The sequence below is a fragment of the Lygodium microphyllum genome, chromosome 2, assembly GCF_053477565.2.
Source record: "Lygodium microphyllum isolate KBCC chromosome 2, Lygodium_microphyllum_v1.1.10, whole genome shotgun sequence".
Classification (NCBI taxonomy): Eukaryota; Viridiplantae; Streptophyta; class Polypodiopsida; order Schizaeales; family Lygodiaceae; genus Lygodium; species Lygodium microphyllum.
Window position 1 is genome coordinate 56,831,323 of NC_141136.1, and position 12,936 is coordinate 56,844,258.

The 12,936-nt window shown below is 40.0% G+C and overlaps 1 protein-coding gene across 1 annotated transcript; it reads left to right on the forward strand.

Annotated features, from left to right (window-relative positions):
• The first annotated feature begins 11,278 nt into the window (after positions 1–11,278).
• LOC148039765 (uncharacterized) lies at positions 11,279–12,667 on the forward strand. The gene has a single exon (XM_087693815.1). It carries the CDS (start codon positions 11,639–11,641, stop codon positions 12,254–12,256), a length of 618 nt encoding a protein of 205 aa, XP_087549941.1. The 5' UTR covers positions 11,279–11,638; the 3' UTR covers positions 12,257–12,667.
• The last annotated feature ends 269 nt before the right edge of the window (positions 12,668–12,936 follow it).

The window sequence follows — 12,936 nt, forward strand, 5'->3', positions numbered from 1 at the left end:
CACATAAAGGCCATACAAATTGGTACAAAACTAGTAGAGGAGGAGGACATGGACAGATTAATGAAGAAATTGGCTAAATCCAAATCTTCTCTTTAGTATAATTATGGCATCACATTGTCCAACCTAAAAGTGAAAGCCAAAGAGAATCTTATTAGAACTTACAAGAGTGCAGCTAAAGCAACAAGGAGATTAAACATATGAACTTCAGTATGACAAAACCATTAGGAGAGTCATGTAGATCTAGTGTTAAACCTCAAGAGCTTAAACAAGAGCTAGCAAGATATAACAACTACCAAGAATAGCTTCTCCACCACTAGATTTTAATTAAGAACTTCAAGTTGCACTATTATTGTAATATCAATTGAGAGCTATTCTCACTCTTGTGCAAATTGAAAAATGCCTCAGAGTAGATAGGAAGACCTATAGCCGTGAGAGGTTATATGCATTGATCTTCTATTCACTTTTGTTAGGAAGACCTGTAGCCACCCTGAGAGGTTATATGCATTGATCTTCTATTCACCTTTGTTAGAAGCAACCCAATTAATATAAGATATGTATGTGTGTTAAAAAGAGATTAGTTAAGAGCCTAAAAAGTGGGAGGGACACCTAACTTATGGAGGGAACTCTAATCCCAAACCCACGTATAAAAGATAAAAAGTGAATAGAAATGCTCATTCTTGTGTTTACAAATTTAGGAGCTCTCTTCTTTTTATTTCCATCCTATCTCATGCATCACATTGGAGGTGAGGGAGATTGAGATTGAGAATGAGAATGAGACTGAGGGAGTGAGTGAGTGAAGCTCTTTTCTTCTCTTGCATTCTCCTCCCCTGCTTCTTCTTCCATAGCTTGGAGGGTGAGAGATGGAGTTGAGGTTGAGGCTGTTGTATCTCCCTCTTCATCACATTTCCTCTATTTGTGGGTAATATGACACTAATAAACCTTGACAATGTTCAAAAAAAGCATTTTTAATAGCTCAAAGTTTGAGAGATTTTTGAATCAAACTACACATATTACCATTTTTAGAACAAATTTTTTTATAAGGCTCAATTTTTTGAACCTTATTCTTTCAAACTTAAAAGTTTTTTTTTTAATTATAATCTCATCTCATCTCATTTAGTTATTAACAAAAGGTTTTGCAGTGCCTACCACATGGGAAAAAGATAGGCAACTCTCAAACCTTACAAAAAATATCTAATGGTGGAAGCCCTCACTCTCCTCTCTTTCTCTTTTGTGGTGCAAGCACACACTTCTTATTGTATTTTTATGCGATTCTCTCTCTTTTTTTTCATGAAGAAGCTTCTCTTTTTTTAATGCAAACAGCAACCAACAACATGAAATCTCTCTCTCTCTCTCTCTCTCTCTCTCTCTCTCTCTCTCAAATAGAAGCTGACGTGGGAGCTAGACACATGCGGGAAGTGTAGAGTGATGAGTTGGTGTGAATAGGGAAGCCCTAGGCAAGAAGGCGAACAAAAGGGAACTGAGGAGGTGGTGTTAACTACGAATTTGTGATGTCAACTACAACGTGGGTAAGCTAAAAGCATCAACGTCAATGATCAAGTTTAAGATGGTGACAAGTGGGGTGGGGACTCAAGAGGGAGAGAGAGAGAGGTTACTAACTATATTAGTATGTATTAATATAACATATGTAAATACAATATTACATTATTTATTATAACTATATATACATATTAATATAACCTATGTTAATTTACTATGCCATGATTGTATCATATCCGATGATCTATGTATGTATGTGTGTAAGCCTAAGGTCTTGCCCATGCCCACCCATAGCCCTGCTTAAATATACACACCCCCACACACATAGGGCTTGCTTACACCCACTTGGGATTGTCCATGCTTGCACGTGGCCTATGCCCACACAACCTCCCTCCCTCCCTCTCTCTCTCTCTCTCTCTCTCTCTCTCTCTCTCTCTCTCTCTCTCTCTCTCTCTCTCTCTCTCTCTCTCTCTCTCTCTCTCTCTCTCTCTCTCTCTCTCTCTCTCTCTCTCTCTCTCTCTCTCTCTCTCTCTCTCTCTCTCTCTCTCTCTCTCTCTCTCTCTCTCTCTCTCGGAGGCACATGAGAAGTTAAAAGTTGATAGTAAAGATGTTTTGCATTATTATTATGCTCATGGTGAAGATAATCCTTTTTTTTCAGCATTGAAGCTATAGGCTTTTGGACAGGTTATTCGAGCACATTGTTCCAGTGCATTATTGTGAAGTTACTGAGGGTAGAAAATCAGTGGACCTTTGATGTTTCTGCAAGGGGGATAGAGGTAGCATATGTGCATAGTCAAAGTAATGTTTATAGACTAGTAATTTATGATTCGTCTCATGGTTCTCTTTCAAGTCCATCTAAGTTTCAAAGCACAAGTTTTGATTCTCAGCATGACTTTAATGAAAGTTCTGCAGATGAATGGGCAAATTCTCAGGTGGGAATAGGGCAACCTTTGCAGCAACAGCCTCAAGCCACATCTTATAAATTTAGAGAGAGGAGGAGTAATTAATTACCTGAATGCATTGGGGGATCAATCATTCACGACCCTTGGAGGAATGCCTCAAGGTTTTCTAGCACAACATGAATCTATTAAGCAGGATTTGGATGAGGTCCACAACACAATAAGATGGAGTTTGCCCCCAAAATGGAGAAGATCAAGATAGAGCAGATGATTACCAATGCCATCAACAAAGTCAAGAAAGAGTATGACAATGAACAAAACAAAGTCTAGATAGAGCATATGATTACCAGTGACATCAACAAAGTCAAAGAGTATGACAATGGACTGAGCATAGTGAATAGGTAGTCGAACGATAATATTAAAAAGCTAGAATTGAAGATAGAAGCCCAAGATGGGGAGATTCAATCACTTAGGTAGCAATTGACTGAATTTCAACTTAGTCCCAAGCTAGAGGAAGGAGAAATTAAACCTAGCATGACCGAGGAGCTCACTTACATCAAAGAGGAAGTACAACATCTCCAAAAAAGGGAGGAGAGAAAACGAAGGAGGCTATTTCTCAGGCAGAGATGCTCAAGAAAACTTGATAGCAGGTAGAGGAGGCAGAGCAATAGATTCAAATTGCAAAGAAGGGGAAACACCTAGCACACTTAGATAACTGATTTTTCTTTATTTCTTTAATATTTTTGATCAATCACAGTATTGACAACCAAATGCAACCATTTCCAACCAAAATTTAGCATAAAACAATAAAATATACCTCTTACTCATAAAATTACACCTTATAACGTATATATCTCGTGATTGGAGGCCCATTGACACTTCCCAACAATCATTGACAATCCTTCCAACCTCGATCTATGCTCCAGCATCATCCCACGATCAAAATCTCTCATCTCAGTCCAACCCCTTCTCTCATAGAATCAACCATGGAAACACAACAAAACGAGAAAGGAGGGAGGAGAGAGAAAGATTGAAAATCAACATTTTGATTCCTTGCATGATAATCTGCATGTCCACCATCAAATTGAAGCCCTTAATGAGTAGATCAAAGATGTGCAATCATTCCTTTTGATGATCCCAAGCATTGAAGAGGCACAAATCTCATGATTTTTTTTGCGTAAAAAAATTTGCACCCCCTCCCTACCTCGATTCAATTTTTGGAGTTTTTGAGCCTTTTAATTAAGGCTTAATCTTAAACATTTTAAAAAAACTAGTTCAATTTCTCATGTTCACATTACAAACGAAAGTGGATTTTTGCATTTTGGAGGGCTAAATGGACTTGGATGTGAGATCCGACTAGCTAGGCAACTCCATGGTGTCAAAATCTATAAACCTAGCCGCCATCGCACACTTTCATGTTGCCAAATCATATAGTTGCTTTATAACGTGAAACCTTGTGAAGATTAAATGGGGGGTCAAACAGACTCCAATCAATGAATTGAGACTTGCATTGCGTTCTTGGAATCAAACTCTATCTAGGAAAACTCCAGCTCATGGATCTGCAACCATTTCATTTTCAACAACCATAATCAATGACACATTGGAAGAGGAACAAAAAAGGAAAATGAGAGCACTCCATGTTTGGGTGAGGAGGCTGAAGATACATGAAAAAGTGGATGATGACACCAAGGAGATATTCCCATTAATGAATATTAAGAAAGACATGCATGTCTCCACTTGGAGAGTGGATAAGAAAAGCATAGAAGGAGAGCACCCAAAAGAGCATGCACTCACTCTCCGCTTCCCCACCATGGAGGCTAGGAGAGACTTCCTAGCTCAACGCCGTTCATTGAAGGGGACTAGTGTATTCTTGGGTGACGACCTCACACCAACCCAACTAGCCTACATGAGGGAGTGCATGCCAAAAATTAAGACAACTAGGGAGGAGGGCAAACTCACATTTTACAAAGGAGGGAGAGTGGTAGTCATGGAGAGGTGCCACAAATGACGGCGTGAGACCTATGGAACCAGCCTTGTAGTGGCGGTTTGGAACTATAACGGAGCTCTCCGAGTATATGTGGGAGCTTTTGAGGAGACATTCGGAGGGAGAGATATGGTGTTCTAATCACATACACATCAGGGACCACATACTACACTTCCACGGGCGACTAGCTATAGGTGGGAGTTAGCTTGCAAGAAGGAGACATGCACAGACCACAGTAATTGTGGGTTGGGAGGAGTGGCAGTGTTATTTAGGGAGGAGCTACAATAGACCACCTTCCCCATGGGTTCAGATGTAATATTGGCCAATTGCACACCTCCTCACATCAGCTAGAGATTGAGACTAACAGATATAGATCCATCCCACAAAGGAGCACATATGCCAGATATGTCAGTTAGAGTCAGAGACAGAGGAGCATTATACCTATGCTGCCCAGCGTATTATGAGATCCGTGGCCATTTCCATTGTCTCTTTAGAGACGGATTTGGACCACTATATCGAAAGTCATGGATTTTACCGAGATCAATGATGCCTTGGCCTCTTTCTCCTTGAGATACGATGGCTTCGTGACATGTGCCTCAACAGTACAACCACTCTAGGACACCGAGGCCCTTTATAGAGGTAGCTCATAGACTTCTTTGCAAAGGAGACTCAGGAGACTTCAATATAGTTACAACCCTAGTCCACACGAGAGATTCTCTCACCGCCACAATCCACACACAAACAAGAAGTACTGATCGATCGAGCCGTTCAGCTTAGCCAATCCAAACATCCTAGGTCTCAACATAGACTCCAACGATACCTTCATAGGCAGATACAGGGGATTATTGCTTGGGCTAGAGCTAGCCCCTCCATACCCACATGAGATTGTACCATCTGGAGCTCATTGTTACTAGATAGAGCTCTATGTTTTACAGATAGCCATAGTTAATTTCCTTTCTTATTTTGCTTTGTACTACATATTTTGCCCAGACAGTTGTACCATCATATACATGATTGTAACTCATGGTCTCATAGGTCATTTTGGCCTTTTGTAGATGTTAATATATCATATCATATCATTTCTCTACACACAAAGGCACACATACCACATGCACAAACACACATACACTCACACACAAAAATTAATGTATAATGTAATCACATATAAAAACTTATAATACATATATATATATATATATATATATATATGCTAATTTTTTGGGGTGTGTGTGCATATATGTGCACATAGCATTATTAATTACATTAGCAACACATTCACTATTATAAAATTTTAAAATCTATAATCTTATTTATCTATTAACAAAAGCTTTGCTGGGGGTTGTGCACACCTGATGCTTTGGTTAACCACCAAACTGCTCTAAGTCTCGATCACGCACCTAATATATATATATATATATATATATATATATATATATATATATATATATATATATATATATATATATATATATGATAAGACTATTGTATTATAATGATATTATTATATTATTTGTAAACCCCCAAGCCTTTACTTACATTTTATTTAAAATGTTTGATATTCAAAATATTTTATATTCTTGTAATAGTATTATAGTAAATATTTTGTATTCTTATCAATATTTATTTTAAAAATGATTTGTTAAATACCTATAAAGGTTAATCTCACCTCTTAAACGTCACCTTACAAGTGCAAGACAAGTATATCGACTGATGTGAAGCAGCAACCTAAAGTCTGATGCAAAGGAGCAGCCTAACACTAGTGCAAAGCACAAAGCACCTAATTTGTATAATGCCTGAATGATGATGATGAAACCCGTAAACACTTGATTCGTGTGAACGCTACATTCTTCTACGCAAAATTCAAATTGTTTCTACCTGGAAAGCGTCTCGCGCGACAGGCAGTGGAATCATAAGCAAGGAAGACACGTGGCACGCCGCGAGTGGGCCGGAGTCGGCGGGACGGATCCGGTATTGTGACCCTCAAGCAGATAAGGATTGCGCTGCAGAGCCGGTCACTAAAGGACGTGTGAGCCACTACAGCCTATGTGAATCCGCCACGTCGTCAACGACGAACGTGGCCCTAGAAGATTCCTGAGGTTTGCGTCCTTGCCACCTGGCTTGTTTCTATTCGTCCATCTCAAACTTGGCTAAGGCCCCGGACACACGCAGGTCAATCGACCTTCATGGGTCGCGCCATCCGTGGAAGCGACAGACTTGGGGCCAACGCGAAAAACTAACCTGCGCTTGGTGTAATCCCACCCTTATTTTTTGAAATTTGCCTCTAAAAAGAATATTACGAGGTGATAAACCTTAAACCTAATTTTGAAATTTGCCTCTAAAAATAATATTCAGAGGTGAGAAACCTTAAGACTAATATCTCTAGGTGACAAACCTTCAACCTTTGAAGGATTTTAGTGCAAAAAACCTTCAAATATAGATACACTCTACCCTCATTTTTTAGGGTGCTCCCATTACTTCCACAGTCGATGCGTATGTGGCATCTTTTCAAGTGGATTGGCTTACTTGTGCGGATCCCTTTGTCTTCATCATGCTTCTCTCTCCTTGCTACTCCAAACTCGATGCATTGTTCATCGCTTTTAGAGTTCCATCTCGCCTCTTCATTTCTAGTAAATGGACTAGCACATGCATTTGCACATGTCCAAGCTCTAGAGCACTTTCACAAGAACCTTCTAGGCATGTGCTATCTTCTCTCTTGTCCACATTGAATCAAAGTGCCCTTGTTGCCTCTTAGACATCTAGTTGCATAGGCCACATAGCCTTCTTCCTTTTTAAATTTATCTTGATGATCATGTTGTCTCCTTACTTTATCTTGAAACAATTGCTTGACATCAAACAGCCCAAGCCCTTTAATTTCCAAATTTAGAGCAACTTTCTAGTAATAATCAATCTATAATTTACAATCAACTTTTTGGTAAATATCACAATTAAGATCTTATTTTTACATGTTGGGAATTTGCACAAGGAATTGGCAAATATTTATCTTTATAAAAAAATAAGCTCCAATTTTCCCAAGGCCAAGGATTCAAGTATTTTGTTTTTTGACCATAAAAAGTCCTTCCCATTCTCCTACCTTTAAAACTTGAGACACTTTTTTCTTGATGTTTATGTACACTTTCATTCAAACCACATATCACGAAAGAGCATTTTTCCTTCTCAAAGGTGCATTGAAGTGAACCAAGTTCTAGGATGAAGCATACAATGTCTTTTTTGAGACTTTGCTAGCCTCTACGATTGGTATGAGCAATAAGTGTTCAATTGCAAGCTGATAATGATTCACAAGGTTTTCTAAAATCAAAGATAAAAGTAAAGTGTTTAGGAAGAGCCAATACAAAAACCTTCAACCAAAAATGATGTAGCTACGACTTATTCATAGTATTAGACTAATCTTAGGTTACTTTTTGAACCTAGAAGCCCTTTTGATCAAACTCACTTGATGTAAACATCAATTTTGCATATACGTCAATAGGAGAGAACAAATTAGTAGAAAACTTTTTTGATTAAAACTTCTCGCATCAAAATGCTATGGCATGGTTGCCAAAAAGACCTTCATGGAAATTTTAAAGGTGCAATATTGAAACATGACACAACTTATTTTCAAAAACGATGAAATCTCCTTGTGAAATATTGAAGCTCAAGACACATTCCAAATCATAAACATGCACATCCCCCGCTAATGTTCCATGTGAGTGACTTTGTGCCACTTAGCTCCCTAGAGCATAAGGACCTTGGCTACATCAAAATATATAAGTCATACATGTGGTTTATCTCCATAATTAATGAGATCGCAACATTTATGCTATGATGAACCACCTTTGATATATCTCCTACCTCATTTAAAGCCTCCATAGTTAATAAGATCTCAACACTATGATATGATGAGTTGAGCCACCTTTCATAAATCTCCGACCTTATTTAAAGCCTCCATGTGCCAAGCATATCACAAGGTCTTCCATGATAGAGTATGACACTATAGCTTGGTGTGTAGATTTTTCATGTGTGTGAAAATTACTACCATGTTTGGACGACATGGACACTAGATGTCTTCTACAATCATGTCAACCATTTGACACTTTCAAATTTTGATGGTCTCGTCCATTAGCTAATTTCTAAGATGGGCAATGTCGTTCAAGTGGACCTACTCAAATACTGGAGGATCAAATAATTATGAGTTTAGTAAGAGCTTATGTTGAAAAATATGTTTGTGGGTTCAATGTAAAGCTTGCGCATGTTATCATTTAAATAAGATGCTTCTCTCTTGAAGGCAAGAGCATAGCTTGGTTGGCTAAAGCTCTAAGCATGGGTGTGTGCATTCGATTCCTAGCTCCCATGGGGTCAAGATGTCCTCATTCACAGAAAGGCAATTAAAATGCATTACCAAAAAAACGAAAAAGACATGCTTCTCTCTTTGTTGGCTTCTAAAGGCAGCTAATAGAAATCTTGAGGAAAGTTCATTCTTTTATCAAACCAATAGCTTGAGGGTTTAAAAAGTGTTGATGGAGTGTCTATGCCTCGTAGTTGTTCCAATCAAAAGTACATCATGTGTGTTGATTTAAAAACAACAATCATAAGCTATTTCACCTACATAACCAATTGAATTTGAAGATGGTGTAATATAATCTATCAACTATTAAGGTATCGACTAAAAAGATTCTCCTCCATCTTTACATCAACATTGAATATCGAATATAAATACCAATTTTCTCCCCTTCACATTTAGATTCAACACTAAACCTCTTATTTAATAATCAACCCACATCGCCACACCCAGGCAAGAGACTTATGAAGTTTTCTTTATACTAGATAAGACTTTGATAGACCCTACAATCTTTATACTAGTTAAGACTTTGATAGACCCTACAATCTTTGTAAGGACACATGCACCTCACAATGGGCCCCTAGTGAAAGATTGGGTGTTGGCTCTTTGTGGGTGTGTAAATAAAGGCGTGTCTCACTCTTTTAAAGTTTGCATGTTATTCTCCTTTTTAAGCTTGACCACTATGATATGTTCTAAAACCAAGTTATTCTCCTTTTAAAACTTGACCGCTATGATATGTCTCACTTCTAATCATAACTTTATAATAAACATCTTTCACTTCATTTTAAAATAAGTTTTGAAGATCACACTAAGAAGTTAGAGCTCATACTAAGAAAGCACACATATAGAAGAAAATGCCAAAAAATCAATATTGGATGTCTTAAGTGCTTAAAAACATCGTCTTTCTTCCAAGATTCCACAGATTGATTAGACACAAGAGTGATCATCAACCATCTACACCACCTCAAATGTGATCAAACTATCTTAAAGCCACATGGGACTTAGTCTATCCCTAGCTTAAGAGAAATGATTTGCATGGGGTGCGCCCTTAGCCTTTACAATATTCAACCTAGAGTGACTTGCTTCAATAATCAGTTCTTCAACATTGAATGCATAAGCAAACATGCACATGAGGAGGAGCTTCTAATGGTTTTCATATATTCCTACAATTATGCATTTAGGAGGAATGTATGATAGTTCTTAGAGTGCTATAGGAGAAGGGTCACACCAAGGTTAATGGGGGGAGTAGAATGCCACTCCCTAGGGTGCCAACCCTTTGTCACACCAAGCATTAGTGGGGTGAGTGGGACTAATGTAACCCTCGCCTCCCCCTTCTAAACCCATGAAAAATGTGATGCTATTGTAGGGGTAGTGGGATTAACTAATGCATTACGAAGACAAACTAGTAGCAGTTGTAAAGCAACCCTCTTGTCGCTTTCCATTACGTCGTCCTCTAATTGCAAGCTAGCACGTTGCAATGTGTTGTGGTTGCAATAATCAATATTGCATATATGCTCAACTTTTTGAGGGTGTAGCACCCCTCATGCAACATGATGCTACTCGTCCTAAAGCACAAACCCCCCAAGTGCTATTAGCACCCGTATGACATAGCTCTATTATAGTGATTTACCTATCAAACAAAGCTATTGAGATGTTGCACATTCATACCTCCATTTATGATGCATTAGTAGCCATGTCATGTTGTAAGACAATTAATGCATTGATTCATGTCACGTGAGCCCTAACAAGGGCAATGTGAAAGGACTAACAAGGGCAACACAAGTAAGTTGATGTGGTGGTTGCATGGGGTTCTTAGGGAGAAAATTTAAGGATTAATTCCCCTTACATTGGTCCTCCATCCCTAGCTTGCACCCTTCTTTTACTTTTTACGTGGAAAATTTGAGACGAGACATTACTTGAATTGTCACAAAAAATAATCGTCCTTAATCTCACAACAAAGAGCATAGTTGAGGCTTCTGACATGATATGGAGCTATGAGTATGTAATGACATCATGCGACAAAATTTTCATTGCATATTGGTGTGCCCTTGAACTGGTGGAAGGCAAAAGCCATAACATTTGTACATTGGAAAGTTTCAAATGAAGAACCATTGGAATGCCAAATCTAAACCTCACATTTGCTAAATGTGTGAAAAACACATTAGCATAACCAAGAGAAACCTTAGTTCCTCAAGTGTCAATTTTTTCACTCGTGTCAGAATTCTTTTGGGGGCCATCACTGTATTGGTCATCGTACTCTAATGGGTAATTGAACATATTAAATCATGTGTCATGCAACTCTTGTGTGATAGGGCGAGAGGCTTGATTGAGCTTCGAATGTTTGACTACTAGCTCATCTCAGGATGCAACTTTTAGAGGATTATGCACTAACTCGATAGGCTTGACATGTATGCCAAAGCATACTAGTTATCATTGTGTGAGAGGGTGTTACCGTGGTATGCGACACATTCATGGGAACGGGGTTTAAGCAGGGGAGCTTCAGAAACTTCCAACCTGGAAGGAGAGGGCAGCCTGGATTGCATATAAGGCACACAACAGATATGTGGGGGTGCCAAAATATCATGCCTCTTAGAACACATTAGCCCTCATCTTCTAAAGACATCTCTTCTCTTCTCGTCTTGCTACATAACACATTACTCGCGAGCCGCAGACATATACTCATCTTCTACAGACATAGACATATAAGCTCATCTTCCGTAGACATCTTGTCTGTTCTCTTGTGACATAACAGATAGATAGTAATCTATTCCATTCTTGTAGCTTATCATCTCTTCTTAGACGACACATGTTCTATTCTTGTAACTTATCGCGCACACACAGTCAGCCTTCTGGATTCTCTGCCTTGGCTATCTCCTCGGTCGCCCACCAAACCTGCAAATCCCAAACGGGAAAATTGAGGCCATGGCTATGGCAGCAGCCTGTGATGTAGCCTGCTTTCACAGGAGATCTCACCCTGGCTCGGTCTGCTTTGGCGGGAGCCCTAAGGCCACCATAATGGAGCGAAGGTGCGGCCGGAGAGCCCCGCGCGTCTCGGCCTCTGTGGCAGTTACCGCCTTCAGCTCAACCATCAGCCCACCTCCCACCCCTGTCCAGACCGCGCCCACTCCCACTCTCTACGACGTCCTCGGCATCCCCAACACTGCCTCCCAGGCCACCATCAAGGCCGCCTATCGCCGCCTTGCTAGGCAGTACCACCCAGACGCTGCAGCCGCCACCGCTGTTACTGCTCCTCCCACAGAAGAGGATGGAGGCGTGGTGGCTGCCCCAACGCTAGCAACCAAATTGGAGGCCTGCACAGACAAGTTTCTGCAAATTCATTCAGCCTATGCTGCCCTCTCCGATCCTCAGACACGGCAGAGGTATGATCTGGAGCTCTCTCTGCGGAGCTTTGCAGGGTCGGGCTATGCTAGGCCATTGTCATCGTCGTCATCACCGGCACCATCGTCGTACTGCTCTCCTCGAAGCCCCTTCTCTGTGGGCAGGGGAAGAAGCTGGGAAACTGATCAGTGTTGGTGTTAGGGTATAGGGGCAGGGTATAAGACTGTCAAATTGTTGGGGAAGAAGCCGGGATTCTGGTCATTGTGGATGTTAGGGTATTGCAGCCAGTCTGAATACAAGCAAATCTTCTGGAATACCTACCAAACAGATCGGTGTTGTTGGCAGGAGGTCTTTCACAGCCAATTTTTCAAGGAAACTTTATCACTGTCGGTGGTTCGGCAAAGGGGCCTGTCATACCGCAGCTCCATCTTTGTGTTACTATCTCTGTTGGTGTACATAGCTGGTTTTCGAAGACCCCCTTCAGGTTGACCTGTGGAACTGAGGCAATTCTACCTGTAAAGTTCTTCGTACCTAGCTTAAGAATCGCTCGCACATCCATTCCTTGTTTATATCACCACATCTGTACAGCCAGTGGGTATGCCTTGTATATATCACCACATCTGTACAGCCAGCCAGTTGACTCTCTCCAAAAAACACACACTGCATGGTTGGACTCCAATGTATTTCTACAACCCATCAAAAACTTAGTTGGGGCCAATTATATGTAGTCAGATCTTTATAAATTGTAAATATCTCTGCATCTCTATAATTAATTGGCCCTCTACACGGTGCTTAATTTGGTTGAATTGCTTGGCCCTCTATTCGGCCTTCATGAATTAACGCTAATTTTCATGGTTCATGAAGCATAGGTGCTCTTTGCC

What these genes read in the sequence shown, in the direction of transcription:
- LOC148039765 (XM_087693815.1), top strand. Translation starts at nt 11,639, where the DNA reads ATGGCTATGGCAGCAGCCTGTGATGTAGCCTGCTTTCACAGGAGATCT.